The sequence below is a fragment of the Podarcis liolepis genome (assembly GCF_965112155.1).
Source record: "Podarcis liolepis genome assembly, chromosome: 4".
Lineage (NCBI taxonomy): Eukaryota > Metazoa > Chordata > Lepidosauria > Squamata > Lacertidae > Podarcis > Podarcis liolepis.
Genome location: NC_139558.1, coordinates 100,278,133 through 100,299,435, shown reverse-complemented (window position 1 = coordinate 100,299,435; position 21,303 = coordinate 100,278,133). Strand labels below are relative to the sequence as shown.

Genomic DNA, 21,303 nt, shown 5'->3' with positions numbered 1-21,303 from the left:
CGTAACACCGAGCCAACGCCTTCATTTTGACAATTCCCGGGTGGCCAACGTGCAGAGCCTCCAGGACGCGCTGACGGAGTCCCTGGGGAATCACGACGCGGTCTCCCCACAGCAGGCAGCCGCGATGAGCTGAGAGTTCATGTTGTCTGGTTGCGAAGGGCTGGAACTCCGATGCAAAAGGCCCTTGTGGCCACCCCCTCCACACCCAGTTGAGCACCCGGCTGATGGTGCGATCCTGGGCAGATGCGGAGGCCACAGTGGCAGCCGATACAGGCGCTGCCGGAAGATCCTCAATCAGAAGGAGCGATGAAGCTGGAGCCGGGTCTTCCACAAATGCTGGAAGAGGGCAACGGCTGAGGGCGTCGGCATGGCCCATCGATTTCCCAGGGCGATGGATGAGCCGGTACTGGTAGGCAGCCAGGAAAACAGTCCATCGCAGCATGCGTGGTGAGAGGACCGGTGGAGTTGGACGATCACCGGCGAGGAGGCCCAGGAGTGGCTTGTGGTCAGTGATGAGGTCAAAAGTCCTGCCATAGAGGTATTCATGGAACCTCTTCACTCCAGCCACAAGTGCCAATGCCTCCTTGTTGAGCTGGCTGTAATTCCGTTCCGTCAGAGATAGTGTCCTGGAAAAGTAGGCGAGCGGTGCTTCTCTTCCATCTGGAAAACGGTGACTCAGGACAGCACCGATGCCAAAAGGTGAGGCGTCGCAGGCAAGGACCAGCGGCCTGGATTCACTGTACTGTACCAGCACACTGTCTGAAGAAAGGAGAGACTTGACCGCGTTGAAGGCCGCCGTCTCCCGATGACCCCAGGCCCAAGGCGTCTTAGTGCTAAGGAGTCGGTGAAGAGGCTCAGCCACTGTGGCTTTGTGGGGCAGGAACATGTTATAAAAGTTCAGCAGCCCCAGGAATGCCTGCAACTCCGTTTTGTTCTTTGGGGTGGGGGCCTGCTGGATAGCGCGGATCTTGGATGTGGTTGGATGAAGACCGGAGGCATCGATAAGATAGCCCAGGAACTCTACCTGTGGAACGGCGATCTGGCACTTCTCCCTCTTTACCTTGAGCCCGGCCTCCTGGAACCTGGTCAGCACGGCACGGAGGCGCTCGAACAGCTGCTGGTGTGAGTCTGCAGACACCAAGACGTCATCAAAATATGGTACCACGCCCGGAAGCCCTTGCAGGAGACGCTCCATAAGGCTTTGGAAGATGCCAGGAGCCACACTCACCCCGAACTGCAACCGGCGGCAACGGAAAGCCCCCCGGTGGGTGACGATCGTCTGGGCTTCAGCAGTGGCATCATCGACTGGCAGTTGTTGATAGGCTTGGGCAAGGTCCAGCTTAGCGAAGACCTTACCCTCACCCAGGGAATGCAGCAGGTGTTGGACAACAGGAACCGGATAAGCGTGCTGCTGAAGTGCCTTGTTGATCGTGCACTTGTAGTCAGCACAGATTCTCACCGACCCATCTGGCTTGACAGGCGTGACGATGGGGGTTTCCCACTTTGCGTGGTCAACCGGCTCCAAAACTCCTTGGGCGATCAGTTTGTCCAGTTGTTCGTCCACCTTAGCCTTGAGAGCAAAGGGAACCCGGCGTGGCTTTAGCTTGATGGGGGCGACTTGTGGATCAAGGCTAAAGGAGATGGGCGTACCTGTATATTGGCCCAAGGTGCCGTCAAAAACCTCGGCAAAGTCTTTGACCAGACCCTCAGTCTCTGCGTTAGAGATGCAGTTGATGCCGGTGACTTCCAGGCCGAGGGCATCAAACCAGTCTAGCCCTAGGAGGCTTGGCCGCTGACCTTCGACCACCACCAACCGGAGCAGGCCCGAAAAATCCTTGAAGGCGATCCGGAACCGGCCAACGCCTACCACGGGAATGTCGTTTCCCTGGTAGTCTCTCAGGTGTACGCGGTGAGAGTCGAGTTGCCTTTTGGACACTCTGGGTACCAGTCTTTTGATGGTGCTCCATGACACGATGGACAGGGCAGACCCGGTGTCGATCTCCATGTCACATGGAGCTCCTTCAATGAGCACCGTGACGTTCAGCTTGCGTCGCGTAGGCGAGTCGGTTTGGCCAATCGTGGTTCCAGACGGGCAGCTTAAGTTGGTGAGAGCGAAACAACTTTCCTTGGCAGACTGGAGTGAAGACTTGGACTTGCGAGTCGATGAAGGGGGGGTGTCAGACGGAGCCGATCGGCAGACCTTAGCGATGTGGCCCCTTCTGGAACACTTCCTACAGATGGCGTCTCTGAATCGACACTTGGCACGGGAATGGTTGCCTCCGCAGCCAGCACATTCCGGTTGGCCCTTGGACTTCTGTTGGAACTTCCTGCGCTCCCGCTTTGTCTGGTGCACGTCATCGTCTTCACTGTGGAGGATGCCTCCTCACTGCTGGCCTCTTCATGATGCACCGGAACTGGCTCCCTGGCAAGACGCGGGCTGCTGGACTTGCGGATCTCCTGGGCGGAGCGTTCAGCAGCTTCTGAGGCCACAGAAAAAAAATCTAATTCCTGAACCCAACCAAACATCCATGCCACCCCCCCCAAAAAAAGTAATCAAAAGGGAAAAAAGAAAATTTTAAAAACAATTTTAAAAGAACATTGCGTCCTCCTCGCCAGCAGCAGCAGCAACCGTCCTTATGAGGCCTGTCAGGCCCCGCCCTGGGCCAGGTGGTGAGTGACAGGAGCAGGGCCCTCAGGCACTCATGCAGGGGAGTTGTTTCAACAGGACTGCTTTGCTGCATATTTTAATTCTGGATGCTTATTTTATTCTAAGTTTTAATTATGGGTATTCGTCTTTGTGCAAATACGTGGTTCTCCACCTTGTGTTTTCCAAGTCATTCTGCCTATGCAAGCATTCCAGTTTGCCTGATGGAAGGGTCCACTTTCTCCTCTCCTCCTGAGCTGTTCTGGGGAGTTCCCTCCTAATGCCCTAGAGGCAAAATCCAGGTGTTCATGGGGGCATGGAGAGGGGGAGGAATGGGGGACAAGTCCCATTTTGCAGCCAATGGGGCTGGTTAGGTGAATCCAGGCCACTATTTGTTCTCATTTGTCCACTGCTTAGAAACCGATTTTAGCATTCAGTGATCAATCTGGAAATAAAATAAGCCTATTTTGGATGTCCAATTGTCTTGGATGATTTAGCAGAGATTCCTGCATTGCAGGGGGTCTCCTGGCTCTGAGAGACAAGCAGGGAGGGTGGCTTCTGGCAAAAGGAGAGGGAGCCACCGGTGGCTCTTCCTTATCCTGACTCACCTCTGCCTCCCGACCTTCCTCTTCCACTCGCCTCCTTCCTCTTCTGCCTCTGATTCTGCACTGCATTCTGCCACAGAGTCTCCCAGCTCACTAAGCTCTGTTTCCCCTTCAGCTTCTGACACCTCCTCTTCCCAGGCTTCTCCCTCTTGCCCCTCTGACCACTCATCCTTCCTCCACCTCCACTCCTTCGGCTCTGAGCCGTCTTCCCTTCCTGGTTCCCCGGCTGCTTCCTCCCACCATTCCTCTGTGCTCAACCAGTCCATGAGATTGCTCCATCCCTCAGCCTCTGTCCCCACAAGGCAGCTTCCCCTGACCTGATCTGGTTCCACAGCCGCTGCTTCACTTCTGCCCCCATGAAAAGACGGATCAGGAAGTCTTGCCGGCATCATTCTGTCACCTGCAAGAGAAAAACGGTGATCAGGACGCCTGGAGTGCCTGCTTCTCTCACAGGTGAAACAGGGCATCTCTTACTACAGATGGGCCTTTGAGAAAGCCTTACCTACTGAGATCATTTGGACGTTTGTGCCCATTTCATATGTTTGTGGTGCAGAAATACATCGCCCCTCCTCTGGACCCTTGTTCCCAACTGTCTCCTCACAAAACAAGATGAAAACAACTCACAGATGAGTTGGAAAACCAACAGAATGAGACCAAATGGGGAAAAACCACCTTCCTCCTTACCCAGTGGCCTCTCTCTGGTGTCCAACGGAGGCCTCTCTGCCTCACAGGAATCCAGGTCCATTTCTGCAAAGAGATCCTTTCCCTGAAAAAGAAACAAGGATTCAAAACAGAGAATGGTATCTGAAGAAGTGTGCATGCACACGAAAGCTCATACCAAGAACTAACTTAGTTGGTCTTTAAGGTGCTACTGGAAGGAATTTTTTTATTTTGACTATGGCAGACCAACACGGCTACCTATCTGTAAGAGAATGGTGAGAAATACTAGAAAGAGAATGACAAAGACTTGAAGGGTGTGAGATCTCATTCCATAAATGCTTTCCAAGAAAACAGATGGGACAGCAGCAGACCATTATGGGATGTTCTCTGTCCTGTTTGGAGCCCCTTGGGAGTATCCAGAGGGAAGTCTCTCTCACCTGCTTTCTCTCCTCTGCCTGACTCAGGAGGAAACCTTCGGCCAGGGCCACCGCCTGGGAACTGGTCTCTGCTCCGCATTCCCTCACCCAGCTCTCCATCTCTGGGGGAAGGACAGCCAGGAACTGCTCCAAGATCACCAGGTCCTGCATCTCAGCTTTCGTGTGCCTTTCTGGCTTCAGCCACTGATGGTCAAGGTGGTAGAGTCGGCTGCAAACCTCTCGGGGTCCTTTGGCCTCCTGGCAGCAGAACTGCCTCAACTGCTGGCTCTGCACCTCTGAATGGATGGATTCCTCCTCACCCAGGATCTTCTGCACTGGGTTTTCCCAAAATCCCCCACTGCTCCCAGTTTGGCAGGCATGGCCTCTTCCTGCTTCGGGGCCAGCTGAGTCTCGCTCATCCATCTGTGCTCTCAGGAAGCCTCTGAGAGATCGGAAGGAACCCTTTGGTCTTCTGCCAAGTTCTGCCCTTCTAAATGAGAAGCTCTAGCAAATCCTACAAAGCAAATACATTGTTCTGTTACAGAATTTGTAGGCCGGGGGGGGGGGGGCGAGGTAGGATGGTTCCCTGAGCAAGCATGGATGAGTCTTGCTGGGAACCAGGGCAGGATTGCACAGCATCCCAGACTGTGAGCTATCTTTTTGAAAAGAAAGAGCAGGAAGAGGAGAAGAAATAAGTCTCTCGCCTTCCAGCAATGCAAAATGTGGAGGCAACTGAAGGGATTTCTGGGATGTTAATCAACCTGGTTTCTGCTGCCTTCCAGTCAATGCATGAAGTCAGAACCAACAGACAAGAGACTCGTTTGTATCTTGTGAAAAACGGATGCTTGGCTCTAGTGGGGGTTCTCACCCGGGGGTCCTCAGGAGCTGCTCCCCCACCCCCACTCCCCTGCTTCTGTCTCCTTTTCTTGCACTTGGACTCTCTGCCGCTCTCCAGACAGACTCCTGGGGTGGGGTCCCTTTTTCTTTGCTCTGAGGGCCAGGTATGTATCTGGTCAACCCCCTGAGGGCCAAGTGAGCAGGCCCATCTCCCTTGATATTTAGGTGGGTAATTTATTATTATTATTATTATTATTATTATTATTATTATTCTGCAAGATAGCTTAACACACACACAGCCATTCATGCCAAGGTCCCAGGAGGCTCAGTGAGTAGCAGCGCCCATTTCCGGCTGCTTTGCCAGCAACAATCCCTTTGGGACAGAGAGGATGTGGTCCTGGGATGCCCTGCTCTGTGTGCGAGGGGATTGCTGCAGTGGCCTCCGTGGGGAGCTGCCCTGGGAGACGACTGGGGAAACTGGTCTGCAATGCAGCAGCCAGACTATGGGCTGGGATCCCTCTCTTTATACCTGGGCTTTCTCCCCCACCTTTCCTTCCTTCCTCCACGTGGAATTTTCTTTGGGGCGGGGGCTAGTCCACCACCTCCTCCAAACCATTTGCACATGTTTCCTCTGTTCTGCAATGAGGCTGAGCGATGTCACACAGAGTTAAAGTCCCAGGGACTCCTTTGTTTAAAGAAGGGAGATATTGTCTGAAGGGGGGGGCGGAGGGCCAAGTGAGTTTGGGATCCTGTGATCTCCAGGAAGGAGAGCGTGGCAGACCTGGCCCCTCCCGGATCAGGCCCCCCAGGCATCCTCCCCTGCTGCAGCCCTGGGACCCCCCCCCCCCGTCTCCCCACTGCACCCTCTGGGGGGAGAGAGAGGAGACTCACCAGATCCCAGGAGGGGACAGCGAGGCAGCCCTTGCAGGAGAGACCCCAAAGCAAGGAAAGGACTGGGGAGGGAGGGGCCTTGGCTCTGGAGGACCTGGCCCCCTCTTGCTTCCTGGCCTCTCTAGGAAGGCAGCTCACTTCCCTTTAACCCTTGCCAAGCCGAGTCCCTCCAGCTCAGCCCTCTCTCGCTTGGCAGAACCTCAGATTCTTATTATTTTTTATGGATTAAGGGGGCAGCTGCTCCCCTGGCTACGCCAATGCCCAGATATCCTTTTGGGGGTGAGGCTCTTGGCTGGACTCTGAGCATCTCCCTCCCTTGGGCGGAAGCCAGAGGAAGAGCTTGCAGGAAAAAGGGCTTTGCAGGAGGCAAGGAAGCTCCTCCTAGAATTCAGGAGTGGAGAGATAGGAGGGGATCCCAGGGTCATCTAGTCCAACCCCCAGCAATGCAGGAATCTCTGCTAAAGCATCCATGGCAGATGGCCATCCGATCTCTGCTTAGAAACCTCCAAGGAAGGAGAGTCCACCACCTCCCAAGGGAGACCTTTCCCCTACCCAACTGCTCTTAGGTGTCCCTCAAGGCAGCGGGTCCTGAGTTCTAGCCCTGCTGAAACAATCGCACTGGCTGCCAAGGAGGAATCAAGCGAGGTTCAAAATAAATAAATCCTATTCTCATCATAAATGAGTAATACTTTCTCATGCATGCTTTTTATGCTAATATACAAAAGTATGCCATTTCCCTTTCCAGAAATGCTTAATTGCTAATTCAATGGACTGAAAATGGATTGTTGTTATTTTTATGTTTAGGGAAGCTTTTAATATTTGATGGACTATTGTATTATAATATTTTGTTGAAAGTCGCCCAGAGTGGCTGGGGAGACCCAGCCAGATGGGTGGGGTATAAATATATTATTATTATTATTATTATTATTATTATTATTATTATTATTATTTAAATTGATCAGGTGAGTTTTCTCCTTTCGAAAGAGGCAGGTGGAATCTCCACGGTTGCTAATAGCATAAAATTGAAAGGCTAATGAAATATGGGGAGCCCTAGAGCATCTGCTTGGCATGCAGAATGTCCCAGTCAGTGTAGACTAGGGGTCCTCAAACCATGTCCCGTGGGCCCAATCCAGCCTGCCAGGGTCCTGAATCTGCCCTGCACGGCCATTTCAGAACCTGCCAAGTGTCCGAGGCTGAAAGCATCTCGCCGCCCGCTCAGTCAGTCCTTGCGTCCCACTGATGTAAATGCCACAGGCGTGGTGGCGGCTCTACCAATGAAAGGCCAGGGAGTTTCACCGGGGACGGGGAAGTGTTGTCTTTTGGCTTGAAGAGCGAAGCTTGAGGTTGGCAGAGGAAGGCAGACTTGGATCAATTCGGTTTCTTTACGTTTACTTTGAAGGTGGGAGAAGGAAGTATAGTCCTATTTCGATGAGTAGCGCAGCGGTCTTTCCACTCCTGTGAATTACATGCTCTGAAAGTTGGGATCTATTTTGATATTTAAATTTTAAAAGGGTGGAATGGAACTGGATATTGACCATCTCCTTTGCCTGGGGAGCCACGTTCTGGTTGGAGGAGGCCAGGATTTGCCCCCAAGGCCTGGGGTGTCCCTCCTCCCCTGCAGTAGGACTTGGAATCCAGGAGAAACCTCTTGGAATAGCCTTGCCAGGTGCTCAGGGATTCACCTGTCCCCATGTCCTGCAAACTGTGTTAAAATGTGACATCAAGCTTTATTTACAGCGGAAAATAACAAAGAAACATGGCGTGAGCTGTCTTCCACAGCCGTCTCCTCCTCGGTCAGAGTAAAAGAGAACAAAGGACGGAAGTGATTTACAGACTGACTTCCATTCTTACACACACAGTACAGAAGGTGTAAACCTGGATATTATGTTACACTAGCAATGGGAGAATGAAATACTGACAGTTTGGCCCCCAATTTGGTCCAAGACCAAAGCTGGCATCCCTCATGGTCCAGGAGTGCCAGGGACTCCGTGGTGGGGGCAGTGGGGGCCGCTTTGGCCCAGACTGGCCCCTGACTCCGAGACGCTCTTTGTGCCTGTGTTCCTAATAGATAACTAAGTGTGAAGAGCATGTTGTGTGCTTTAGCAACAGCCCTCCTGGAAATAAGGAAATGCAACCCCCATTGCTGGTTGACTCAAAAAAGCAACAAGGGAATCTGCTCTGGTGTCCCATGAGGTCTGTGGGGCCCTTAAGTAAGAGGAGCCACTTTTCATAACTGAATTAAAGAAATTTTAACATAATCAAACATTCAAATTACATTTTACAATTTCAATTAACACCCCCCCTCCATGTCTTCCCCCAACTTCCCTTACTGGTTTATAACACCTCTGTTTCTTTTGCTTATAAATTTGTATTCCTTATATATTAAAATTAAGTGTTCTTTCGCTGGTATTTCATCGCCTTTCCATCTTTGAGCTAGTAAAATTCTGGCTGCTGCTGTCGCATACATGAATAGATTTTTCTTATGTTTTGGGAAATCCTGCCCTAAAAAACCTAATACAAACGCTTCTGGTCTTTTAACAAAGGCTATCTTAAACCTTTTTTTTCATTCTGAAGAAGTGTGGATGCACACGAAAGCTCATACCAAGAACTAACTTAGTTGGTCTTTAAGGTGCTACTGGAAGGAATTTTTTTGTTTTGGCTATGGCAGACCAACACGGCTACCTGTAACTTTTTTTTCATTTCATTATAGATCATCTCCCAATAGGTGGAGCCAGGTGGCCCAGGTCCGGGGTGGGTGGGGTTGCTATGGTGACAAGGACCACAGACTTGCAGGCAGCGATTTTGGGTTATTAGTGGGGCGAATGGAGGAGAGAGCAGTTGGTGGCAATTGATGCAGGACAAGGCGAGGCAATCAGTGGATTCCTATTGTCTCAGTTTCTTATCTCGCTTCTTATTGTTTTTCTCTTCTTGAAGATGTGCCACAGGCTTTCTTCATCCAGCAATGGTGAGTATTGGAGGAAACAAGAGTAGGGAGAGGATCCCTCAGACCTTCCTCCCGCTGCCAGGGCTCTTTGCCCCCCACTCTGCACTCTCAGCAGTGAGGAACTGAAGCCCTCCGCTGTCCCGGGGTTTTTTAAAATGCTGGGGGTGGGAAGAAAAGCCCTTGCCCCCCCCCCAGCCTTCAGAAGAGGTCGGGGGACAGACTGTCCCCGGACCTGGTCTGAAGTCGGTTTCCCTAGGAACGCATTAATTGATTTTCAATGCATTCCTATGGGAAACCGTGCATCGCAAGACGAAAAACTCGCAAGAAGAAGAAACTTGCGGAACGAATTAATTTCGTCTTGCGAGGCACCACTGTATTTTGTTTTCTTCGTGACCTTTGTGAGTTTATTTTTTTATTTTTTAAGAGGGCAAATTGAAAGAGAAATTGTATGGCAAGTTGCAGAAGAATAAAAGGTTGTGTTTGAAAAAAAACACACCAAAAACTGGGGGGTGGCATCCTTAAATATTTTATTGGGGGTGGGGCAAAGACCCCTAGGCCCCTATTCCCTACACCCAAGTCTCAGGATGGTTACAACATAAAAAAACCAAGAAACAAAAAAACACACCACATATTAAAAGGCATTAGATGTCAATCAGCCAAAAGCCTGGTTAAAAAGGCGCGTCTGCCTGGTTCCTAAAGCTGTATAATGGTTTTTCTGACCATTGTATGGATTCTTTGATGGGAAGTAAGATTGGCCCTCTGACTGAAGCTCTTTCCACATTCCACACACTGATAGGGTTTCTCCCCTGTATGAATTCTTTGATGGGAAGTAAGATTGGCCCTCTGACTGAAGCTCTTTCCACATTCCACACACTGATAGGGTTTCTCCCCTGTATGAATTCTGTGATGGGAAGTGAGAGAGGAGCTACATGTGAAGCTCTTTCCACATTCCACACACTGATAGGGTTTCTCCCCTGTATGAATTCTTTGATGGGAAGTGAGAGAGGAGCTATTTCTGAAGCTCTTTCCACATTCCATGCACTGATAGGGTTTCTCCCCTGTATGAATTCTTTGATGGGAAGTAAGGGAGGAGCTCTTCCTGAAGTTCTTTCCACATTCCACGCACTGATAGGGTTTCTCCCCTGTATGAATTGTTTGATGGAAAGTGAGACTGTGGCTGTGAGTGAAGCTCTTCCCACATTCCACACACTTATAGGGTTTCTCCCCTGTATGAATTGTTTGATGGAAAGTGAGACTGTGGCTGTGAGTGAAGCTCTTCCCACATTCCACACACTTATAGGGTTTCTCCCCTGTATGAATTCTTTGATGGGAAGTAAGAGAGGAGCTCTTCCTGAATCTCCTTCCACATTCCACACACTGATAGGGTTTCTCCCCTGTATGAATTGTTTGATGGAAAGTGAGGCTGTGGTTGTGACTAAAGCTCTTTCCACATTCCACACACTTATAGGGTTTCTCCCCTGTATGAATTCTTTGATGGGAAGTGAGAGAGGAGCTTTCAGTGAAGCTCTTTCCACATTTGACACACTGATAGGGTTTCTCCCCTGTATGAATTCTCTGATGCTTAGTGAGATTGGAACTCTTCCTGAAGTTCTTTCCACATTCCACGCACTGATATGGTTTCTCCCCTGTATGAATTCTTTGATGATAAGTGAGAGAGGTGCTATCAGTGAAGCTCTTTCCACATTCCACACACTGATAGGGTTTCTCCCCTGTATGAATTCTTTGATGATAAGTGAGAGAGGTGCTATCAGTGAAGCTCTTTCCACATTCCACACACTGATAGGGTTTCTCCCCTGTATGAATTCTTTGATGGGAAGTGAGATGGGAGTTCTGACTGAAGCTCTTTCCACATTCCACGCACTTATAGGGTTTCTCCCCTGTATGAATTCTTTGATGGGAAGTGAGAGAGGAACTACCTGTGAAGCTCTTTCCACATTCCACACACTGATAGGGTTTCTCCCCTGTATGAATTCTTTGATGTAAAGTGAATTCGGAGCACCCCCTGAAGCTCTTTCCGCATGCCACACACTGATAGGGTTTCTCCCCTGTATGAATTCTTCGATGGGTGATGAGAGAGGAGCTCTGACTGAAGGTCTTTCCACATTCCACACACTGATAGGGTTTCTCCCCTGTATGAATTCTTTGATGGGCGATGAGAGAGGAGCTCTGACTGAAGGTCTTTCCACATTCCACACACTGATAGGGTTTCTCCCCTGTATGAATTCTTCGATGGGAAGTGAGATGGGAGCTCTGACTGAAGCTCTTTCCACATTCCATGCACTGATAGAGTTTCTTTCCAATGAGATTTTGTTGATGGGAAGTGGAATGGGAGCTCTGACTGCAGCTTTCTCCACACTCCAAATTTTTACGTGGCTTCTCCTCCCTCGGGATTTTATCGTGGTCACCTTTGCTCTCAATTTCCAATTCATCAGAATCTGCAATGGAGACAAAAGGGGATTAAGAGCCTCAGGAACAAATGGAGAAGAAATGAAGGGAGTTGGGTGTGTGTTCATTACCTGTGTTGTTTGTCATTTTACCAACATATTTATTATTAGATTCTGAAGACTTGTTGTTTTGTCTGATATATAGTAGTGGTCAAAATTGTGGAAGGTTGAAGCTGACACTGAAGATGGCCTGGGAAGTTCACACCAGCCCAATCGTGGTAAAGAAAGGAATATTTTGAAGAACATTGTTCAAAGAAAAAACTGTAAGTTACTGTTTATTGTGGGGGTGTTATGTTCCCAGGTGTTATAGGGGGCGCTGTTGAACTCTGTGAAAATATATGAGGTTGGTCACATAGAGGTATTTTTTAAATCTCCAGGCAGATATGACGATTCCACAGGGAGCCTTACCAAGAGAGGCCACAATCCCACGATTCTCCTCCATGACGTCCTTATGCAGAGCTCTCTGGTCAGGATCCAGCAACGCCCACTCCTCATCCGTGAAACGAACAGCGATATCTTCAAAGCACACTGGACCCTAAAAAAAAAAGGAAATGTCTTCATCTGAGACAGCAGAAATATGATCTGCTACACAATGCTCTGTTGTTTCTTTCCTGTTTAATAATAATAATAATAATAATAATAATAATAATAATAATAATAATAATAATTTATTATTTATACCCCGCCCATCTTGTTGGGTTTCCCCAGCCACTCTGGGCGGCTTCCAACAAAACACTAAAATACAATAAGCTATTAAACATTAAAAGCTTCCCTAAACAGGGCTGCCTTTAGATGTCTTCTAAAAGTTTGGTAGTTATTTTTCTCTTTGACATCTGGTGAGAGGGCGTTCCACAGGGCGGGTGTCACTACCGAGAAGGCCCTGTACCTGGTTCCCTGTAACTTGGCTTCTCGCAGGGAGGGAACCGCCAGAAGGCCCTCAGCACTGGATCTCAGTGTCTGGGAAGAATGATGGAGGTGGAGACGCTCCTTCAAGTATACAGGACCGAGGCCGTTTAGGGCTTTCTTTCTTTTTTATAAGATATTTATTAAGATTTTTTAAAATATTACAGTAAAAATGAAAAAAATAACAAAAATACAAAATAAAAATAGTTAAAAATACACAGAATTTCCATTACTTATTTTCCTTTAGCTTGTTTCCCAGACCTCTTCATACCTCCCTTTTTTGTATTCCACTTCAAATTGTTGGTTCAGCAAATCCTTACCATTAGATTTTAACCTATTTATAACCCCTTTTTCATATTCTCTTAAAGCATTACAGCTGGAAACCACTTAATTTCTATCCAACATCATTCTAACATTCATTAATTTTACAATATTTCTGTAGATAGTCTTTAAATTTCTTCCAATCCTCTTCCACCGACTCTTCTCCCTGGTCTCGGATTCTGCCAGTCATTTCTGCCAATCCCATATAGTCCATCACCTTCGTCTGCCATTCTTCCGAAGTGGGTAAATCTTGTGTCTTCCAATACTTTGCAATGAGTATTCTTGCTGCTGTTGTGGCGTACATAAAAAAAGTTCTATCCTTCTTTGGCACCAAATGGCTGACAATGCCCAGAAGGAAGGCCTCTGGTTTCTTCAGGAAGGTATATTTAAATACCTTTTTCATTTCATTATAGATCATTTCCCAGAAAGCCTTAATCCTTGGGCATGTCCACCAAAGGTGAAAGAATGTACCTTCAGTTTCTTTACATTTCCAACATTTATTATCGGGCAAATGATAGATTTTTGCAAGCTTGACTGGGGTCATGTACCACCTATATATCATCTTCAAAATATTTTCTCTTAAGGCATTGCATGCCGTAAACTTGATACCTGTGGTCCATAACTGTTCCCAGTCAGCAAACATAATGTTATGTCCAACATCTAGTGCCCATTTAATCACAGCAGATTTCACCGTTTCATCCTGAGTATTCCATTTCAGCAGCAAGTTATACATCTTTGACAAAATCTTAGTTTTGGGTTCTAACAGTTCTGTTTCTAATTTTGATTTTTCCCCCTGGAAGCCAATTTTCTTGTCCAAATTATATGCCTCCATTATCTGATAATTATTATCAGATAATCGAGGCCGTTTAGGGCTTTCAAGGTCAGCAGAAACACTTTGAATTGTGCTCAGAAACGTTCTGGGAGCCAGTGTAGGTCTTTCAAGACCGGTGTTATATGGTCTCGGCGGCCGCTCCCAGTCACCAGTCTAGCTGCCGCATTTTGGATTAGTTGTAGTTTCCGGGTCACCTTCAAAGGTAGCCCCACATAGAGCGCATTGCAGTAGTCCAAGTGAGAGATAACCAGAGCATGCACCACTCTGGAGAGACAGTCCGTGGGCAGGGAGGGTCTCAGCCTGCATACCAGATGGAGCTGATAAACAGCTGCCCTGGACACACAATTGACCTGTGCCCTCATGGACAGCTGCGAGTCCAGAATGACTCCCAGGCTGCGCACCTGGTCCTTCAGGGGCACAGTTACCCCATTCAGGACCAGGGAATCCTCCACACCACGCCTCCTGTCCCCCCAAAAAAGTACTTCTGTCTTGTCAGGATTCAACCTCAATCTGTTAGCCGCCATCCATCCTCCAACCGCCTCTAGACACTCACACAGAAATTTCACCGCCTTCACTGGTTCCGATTTGAAAGAGAGGTAGAGCTGGGTATCATCTGCATACTGATGAACACCCAGCCCAAACACCCTGATGATCTCTCCCAGCGGCTGCATGTAGATGTTGAAAAGCATGGAGGAGAGGACAGAACCCTGAGGCACCCCACAAGTGAGAGCCCAGGGGTCTGAACACTCATCCCCCACCACCACTTTCTGAACACGGCCCAGGAGGAAGTAGTGGAACCACTGTATGACAGTGGCCCCAGCTCCCAGCCCCTCAAGATGGTCCAGAATGATATGGTCGATGGTATCAAACGCCGCTGAGAGATCCAACAGAACTAGGAAACAGCTCTCGCCTTTGTCCCTAGCCCGCCGGAGAACATCGAACCAGTGCAACCAAGGCAGTTTCAGTCCCATGATGAGGCCTGAACTCCGACTGGAAGGGATCCAAATGGTGCACTTCTTCCAGGCGTGCCTGGAGTTGTTCAGCAACCACTCACTCAATCACCTTGCCCAAGGATGGAAGATTTGAGACTGGGCGATAGTTAGCCATATTGGCAGCATCTAAAGATGGTTCTTTAATAAGCGGTTTGATAACCGCCTCTTTCAGTGGGTCTGGGAAGGCTCCCTCACAGAGAGAAGCATTCACGACCCCACGAAGCCCATCTCCCAGCCCTTCCCGGCTAGCTTTTATAAGCCAGGATGGGCAAGAATCAAGGAGACAGGTGGTTGGTTTCACTCGTCCAAGGATCCTGTCCACATCCTCGGAGGTAACAGATTGGAACTGATCCCATGCAACTTGACTAGACAGGACACTAGCACTCTCCTGCCCCGGCCCTGCTCCCACGGTGGAGTCTACCTCTTCCTGAATCTGAGCGACTTTATCTGCAAAAAACTTTGCAAAATCATTGCAGGAGATCATGTGGCCCATACTGGGCCCCGATGTAGCAGGTGGTTCCACTAAATTGCGAACCACCTGAAAAAGTCTCCTGCTGCTGTTTTCTGCAGATGCAATAGAGGCGGCGAAGAAAGTCTTCTTTGCTGTTGCTACCGCCACTTGGTAGGCTCGACATTGAGCTCTAACCCGTGTCCGGTCAGCTTCAGAATGAGTTATCTATCACCAGAGCTCTAGCCGTCTCAGCGATTGTTTCATTGCCCTCAGATCCGTGGAAAACCACAGGGCTGTCCGGGCTCCATACAATCGAAGAGGGCGCTTCGGAGCCAAACAGTCAATAGCCCTGGTTAACTCCACATTCCAGCGGGCCACCAGGGAATCAGCTGAAAGGCCATCAACATGGGATAAAGCATCCCCTACCACCCTCTGGAAACCATTTGGATCCATTATGTGGCGGGGGCGGACCATCCAAATCAGTCCCACCTCCCTGCAGAGGGGAAGGTTCACGGAGAAGTCCTTTTGCACCAGGAAGTGATCTGACCATGTCACTGCAACCCCCCCTCCCTGCCCACAAGGCCTGGGTTGCTGTGCCTAAGAGAAACCTGGTGGGCAAGCAGCGGCAAGGGCAGGCCCATCTGTTTCATCCAACCAAGTCTCTGTTACACATGCCAGGTCAAGTCCTCCATCCAAGATCAAGTCATGGACGGCAGTGGCTTTATGAATCATTGACCTGGCATTGCACAGCAGCACCTTCAGGTCATGTGGGTATCGCTTGCTGATTCTCGTATCCGTCCAGTCAGGACCAGACCTGGAGGCAGGGATAGTCCTCCAACAACGACTAACCTGCCTCCTCTGTAATGACATGGTCTGGTCTTAGCGTAACTCCTCCTCCTAACCCTGATCACTGAGATCGGTTGTCCCAGTGCATCCCCCCCATGGAACATTCCCCAGCTATTTTGTGGGCTGGGACCCACTCCCCGGCAGCCCTGACCCCCCCCCTTAAGAACAAAATAAAACCCTTAAAGAAAAGAAAGAACCCAAAATAAAACAATACAAACAAATAACTGTAAAAATTACAAACACATTAAAATCAAACAAATTCCCAAACCCAACCAAACATCCATCCCACCCCCTACAAAAAAAGTAATCAAAAGGGGGAAAAGAATTTTTTTTAAAAAAATGGCAGTGGCTTTATGAATCATTGACCTGGCATTGCACAGCAGCACCTTCAGGTCATGTGGGTATCGCTTGCTGATTCTAGTATCCATCCAGTCAGGACCAGACCTGGAGGCAGGGATAGTCCTCCAACAACGACTAAACCTGCCTCCTCTGTAATGACATGGTCTGGTCTTAAAATCCATACCACCCCCCACAAAAATAGTAATCAAAAGGGGGGGAAAGAAAATTTTTAAAAAGATTTAAAAATTTTAAAAAAACATTTTAAAACATTTTAAAAAGAACATTGCGCCGCTCCGAGTCCTCCTGGCCAGCAGCAGCAGCAACAACCGTCATGAGGCTTCAGGCCCCGCCCTGGGCCAGGTGATGAGTGACAGGAGCAGGGCCCTCAGGCACTCACACAGCGGAGTTGTTTCAATAGGATTGCTTTGCTGCACATTTTATTTATGGATCCTTATTTTATTATAAGTTTTAATTATGGGTATTTGTCTTTGTGCAAATAGGTGGTACTCCACCTTGTGTTTTTCAAGTCATTCTGCCTATGCAAGCATTCCAGTTTCCCCAATGGAAGGATCCACTTTCTCCTCTCCTCGTGAGCTGTTCTGGGGAGTTCCCTCCCAATGCCCTAGAGCCAAATACCAGGCGTTCATGGGGGCATGGAGAGGGGGAGGAATGTGGGGCAAGCCCCATTTTGCAGTTGATGGGGCTGGTTAGGTGAATCCAGGCCACTATTTGGTCTGATTTGTTCACTGCTTAGAAACCAATCTGAGCATTCAGTGATCAAACTAGAAATAAAATAAGCCTGTTTTGGATGGCCATCTGTCTCTAGCATGATCTAGCAGAGATTCCTGCATTGCAGGGGGTCTCCTGGGTCTGAAAGACAAGCAGGGAGGGGGGCTTCTGGCAAAAGGAGAGGGAGCCACCGGTGGCTCTTACTTATCCTGACTCACCTCAGCCTCTCAACCTTCCTCTCCCACTCGCCTCCTTCCTCTTCTGCCTCTGATTCTGCACTGCATTCTTCCACAGAGTCTCCCAGCTTACTAACCCCTGTTACCCCTTCAGCTTCTGACACCTCCTCTTCCCAGCATTCTCCCTCTTGCCCCTCTGACCGCTCATCCTTCCTCCACCTCCACTCCTTCGGCTCTGAGCCGTCTTCCCTTCCTGGTTCCCCGGCTGCTTCCTCCCACCACTCCTCTGTGCCCAACAAGTCCATGAGATTGCTCCATCCCTCAGCCTCTGTCCCCACAAGGCAGCTTCCCCTGACCTGCTCTCGTTCCACAGCCGCTGCTTCCCTTCTGCCCCCATGAAAAGACGGATCAGGAGGTCTTGCTGGCATCCTTCTGTCACCTGCAAGAGAAAAAAGGTAAGCAGGACGCCAGGAGTGCCTGCTTCTCTCACAGGTGAAATAGGGCATCTCTAACTGTAGATGGGCCTTTGAGAAATCCTTACCTGCTGAGAGCATTTGAATGTTTGTGCCCATTTAATATGTTTGTTGTGCAGAAATACATCTCCCCTTCTCTGGACCCTTGTTCCCAACTGTCTCCCCCCAAAACAAGATGAAAAGAACCCTCAGAAAAGTTGGGACCAAATGGAGAAAAACCACCTTCCTCCTTACCCAGTGGCCTCTCTCTGGTGTCCAATGGAGGCCTCTCTGACTCACAGGAATCCAGGTCCATTTCTGCAAAGAGATCCTTTCCCTGAAAAAGAAACAAGGATTCAAAACAGAGAAAGGTGAGAAATGCTAGAAAGAGAATGACAAAGACATGAAGGGTGTGAGATCTCATTCCATGGATACTTTCCCAGAAAACGGATTGGCCATCAGCAGACCATTATGGGATGTTTTCTGTCCTGTTTGGAGCCCCTTGGGAGTATCCAGAGGAAAGTCTCTCTCACCTGCTTTCTCTCCTCTGCCTGACTCAGGAGGAAACCTTCGGCCAGGGCCACCGCCTGGGAACTGGTCTCTGCTCCGCATTCCCTCACCCAGCTCTCCATCTCCAGGGGAAGGACAGCCAGGAACTGCTCCAAGATCACCAGGTCCAGCATCTCAGCTTTCGTGTGCCTTTCTGGCTTCAGCCACTGATGGTCAAGGTGGTAGAGTCGGCTGCAAACCTCTCGGGGTCCTTTGGCCTCCTGGCAGCAGAACTGTCTCAACTGCTGGCTCTGCACCTCTGAGCGGAGGGTGTCCTCCTCACCCAGGATCTTCTGCACAGAGTTTTCCCAGAATCCCCCACTGCTCCCAGTTTGGCTGCCATGGCCTCTTCCTGCTTCAGGGCCAGCTGAGTCTCGCTCATCCATTTGTGCTCTCAGGAAGCCTTTGAGAGATCGGAAGGAACCCTTTGGTCTTCTGACAAGTTCTGTCCGTCTAAATGAGAAGCTCTAGCAAATCCTACAAAGCAAATACATTGTTCTGTTACAGAATTTGTAGGACAGGAAAAGAAATATTTCCCTGAGCAAGCATGGATGAGTCTTGCTGGGAACCAGGGCTGGACTGCACCACATCCCAGAGCATGAGATATCTTTTTGAAAAGAAAGAGGAGGAAGAGGAGAAGAAATAAGTCTCTAGCCTTCAAGCAATGCAGAATGTGGAGGCAACTGAAGGGATTTCTGGGAGATTAATCAACATGGTTTCTGCTGGTTTCCAGTCAATGCATGAAGGCAGAACCGAATGATAAGGGAGTCATTTGTATCTTGTGAAAAACAGATGCTTGGCTCTAGTGGGGGTCCTCAGGAGTTGCTCCCCCCACCCTCACCCCCACCCTCACCCCACACCCACTCCCCTGCTTCTGTCACCTTTTCTGCACTCTCTGCCACTCTCCAGACGGATTCCTGGGGTGAGATCTCTTTTCCTCTCTTCTGAGGGCCAGGAATGTATCTGGCCAACCCCCTGAGGGCCAAGTGGGACGGGTCAAAGACATCTCCCTTGATTTTTTTATTTATTATTATTCTATTAGATAGCTTAACACAAACTGGTTTCCAATGCAGCAGCCAGACTATGGCCTGGGATCCCTCTCTTTATTCCTGGCCTTTCTCTCCCACCTTTCCTTCCTTCCTTCCTCCACGTGGGGTTTTCTTTTTTTGGGGGGGGGCTAGTCCACCTCCTCGTCCAGCTTTGGAAAACCATTTGCACATGTTTCCTCTGTTGTGCAATGAAGCTGAGCGATGTCACACAGAGTTAAAGTCCCAGGGACTTCTTTGTTTTAAAAAGGGAGATTTCGTGGGAGTCAGGGATCCTCTGATCTCCAGGAAGGAGAGCGTTGCAGACCTGGCCCCTCCCTGGCTTGGGGTCCCCCCCCCCACATGAGCAGATCCGGCCCCCCAGGCACCCTCCCCTGCTGCAGCCCTGGGACCCCCACCGTCTCCCCACTGCACCCTCTGGGGGGAGGGAGAGGAGACTCAACCCATAGCTGGCAACCTTCCCTTTTTTGCGGGAAATTCCCTTATTCCAGCGCCGTTTCCCGCTGCTATCCTGGATTCTTAGATATCCCGTAGACTGTCCCCGGGATCAGGCTGCTGATCCCTTATTTTCACATCTGAAAGTTGACAGCTATGGACTCACCAGATCCCAGGAGGGGGCTGCGATGCGGCCCTTGCAGGAGAGACACCAAAGCAACACCCCCCTTCCTTGCAGGAAAGGACTGGGAGGGAGGGGCCTTGGCTCTGGAGGACCTGGCCCCCCTCTTGCTTCCTGGCCTCTCTAGGAAGGCAGCTCAGTTCCCTTTAACCCTTGCCAAGCCGAGTCCCTCCAGCTCAGCCCTCTCTCGCTTGGCAGAACCTCAGATTCTTATTATTTTTTAAGGATTATGGGGGGCAACTGCCCCCCTGGCTACGCCAATGCCCAGATATCCTCTTGGGGGTGAGGCTCTTGGCTGGACTCTGAGCATCTCCCTCCCTTGGCCAGAAACCAGAGGAAGAGCTTGCAGGAAAAAGGGCTTTGCAGGAGGCAAGGAAGCTCCTCCTAGAATTCAGGAGTGGAGAGATAGGAGGGGATCCCAGGGTCATCTAGTCCAACCCGAAGAAAGAGGGGTCTAGTTCCCTAAACAGGCAGCCCTGTTTAGGGAAGCTTTTAATGTTTAATAGGTTATTGTATTTTAGTGTTTTATTGGAAGCCACCCAGAGTGGCTGGGGAAACCCAGCCAGATGGGTGGGGTATAAATAAGAAATTATTATTATTATTATTACAACCCCCAGCAATGCAGGAATCTCAGCTAAAGCATCCATGGCAGATGGGCGTCCGATCTCTGCTTAGAAACCTCCAAGGAAGGAGAGTCCACCACCTCCCAAGGGAGACCTTTCCCCTGCCCAACTGCTCTTAGATGTCCCTCAAGGCAGCGGGTCCTGAGTTCTAGCCCTGCTGAAATAATCGCACTGGCTGCCAAGGAGGAACCAAGCGAGGTTCAAAATAAATAAATCCTATTCTCATCAGAAATGAGTAATACTTTCTTATGCATGCTTGTGCACGCATCAAAAATATGCTATTTCCCTTTCCATAAATGCTTAATTGCTAATTCAATGGACTGAAAATGGATGGTTGTTGTTACTATGTTTAGGGAAGCTTTTAATATTTGATGGACTATTGTATTTTAATATTATTTTGGAAGCTTCCCAGAGTGGCTGGGAAACCCAGGCAGATGGGTCGGGTATAAATTATTATTATTATTATTATTATTATTATTATTATTATTATTACTACTACTATTGACCAGGTGAGTGTTCTCCTTTTGAAAGAGGCAGGTGGAATCTCCACAGTTGCTAATAGCATAGCGTTGAAAGACTAGTGAAATATGGGGAGCCCTAGAGCATCTGCTTGGCATGCAGAATGTCCCAGGGTCAACCCCTGACATCTCCTGCAAGGGCTGGACAAAATCCCTGCCTGAAACTCTGGAGAGCTGCCAGTCAGTGTAGGCCAGGGGTCCTCAAACTATGTCCTGTGGCCTGAATCCAGCCCGTCAGGGTCGTGAATCTGGCCTGCACGGTCATTTCAGAACCCACCAAGTGTCTGATGCTGAAAGCATCTCACCATCCACTCAGTCCTTGCGTCACACTGAGGTAAACACCACAGGTGTGGTGGCGGCTCTACCAATGGAAGGCCAGGTGTTTTCACCTGGGAACGGGGAAGGGTTGTCTTTTGGCTCGAAGAGTGAAGTGCAGGTTGGTGGAGGA

The 21,303-nt window shown here is 49.4% G+C and overlaps 2 protein-coding genes across 5 annotated transcripts in view; both read right to left on the bottom strand.

Moving 5' to 3' along the window:
• LOC310705088 (uncharacterized protein) overlaps window positions 1–19,759 on the bottom strand; it is a 38,044-nt gene extending 18,285 nt beyond the window's left edge. The window contains exons 1-6 of one of the 2 annotated variants that reach the window (XM_083499499.1): window positions 19,542–19,759; window positions 18,037–18,529; window positions 17,759–17,840; window positions 17,408–17,490; window positions 11,871–11,997; window positions 9,392–11,453 (exon numbers count right to left, since the gene is read on the bottom strand). In XM_083499499.1, coding sequence (XP_083355625.1) covers window positions 9,691–11,453; window positions 11,871–11,997; window positions 17,408–17,490; window positions 17,759–17,840; window positions 18,037–18,438 — 2,457 coding nt within the window. In that variant the 5' untranslated portion in view covers window positions 18,439–18,529; window positions 19,542–19,759 and the 3' untranslated portion in view covers window positions 9,392–9,690. Of the gene's footprint in view, window positions 1–9,391; window positions 11,454–11,534; window positions 11,669–11,870; window positions 11,998–17,407; window positions 17,491–17,758; window positions 17,841–18,036; window positions 18,530–19,541 lie in introns of those variants that run through there. The other variant, XM_083499500.1, reaches the window with a different exon arrangement.
• On the bottom strand, window positions 2,501–19,770 carry LOC310705318 (zinc finger protein 24-like). Of its 3 annotated transcripts, none has more exons than XM_083499956.1 (4): window positions 6,054–6,150; window positions 4,347–4,839; window positions 3,922–4,015; window positions 2,501–3,649 (listed from the first exon to the last, which is right to left on the bottom strand). In XM_083499956.1, the coding sequence occupies exons 2-4, from the start codon at window positions 4,746–4,748 to the stop codon at window positions 3,249–3,251; spliced, it is 897 nt and encodes a 298-aa protein (XP_083356082.1). In that variant the 5' UTR covers window positions 4,749–4,839; window positions 6,054–6,150; the 3' UTR covers window positions 2,501–3,248. The 3 variants fall into 3 exon arrangements, with proteins under 3 accessions (XP_083356082.1, XP_083356084.1, XP_083356083.1); XM_083499958.1 differs by having other exon boundaries at window positions 3,934–4,015; XM_083499957.1 differs by lacking the exon at window positions 6,054–6,150 and adding an exon at window positions 19,700–19,770 and having other exon boundaries at window positions 2,517–3,649.
• Window positions 19,771–21,303: the final 1,533 nt, after the last annotated feature.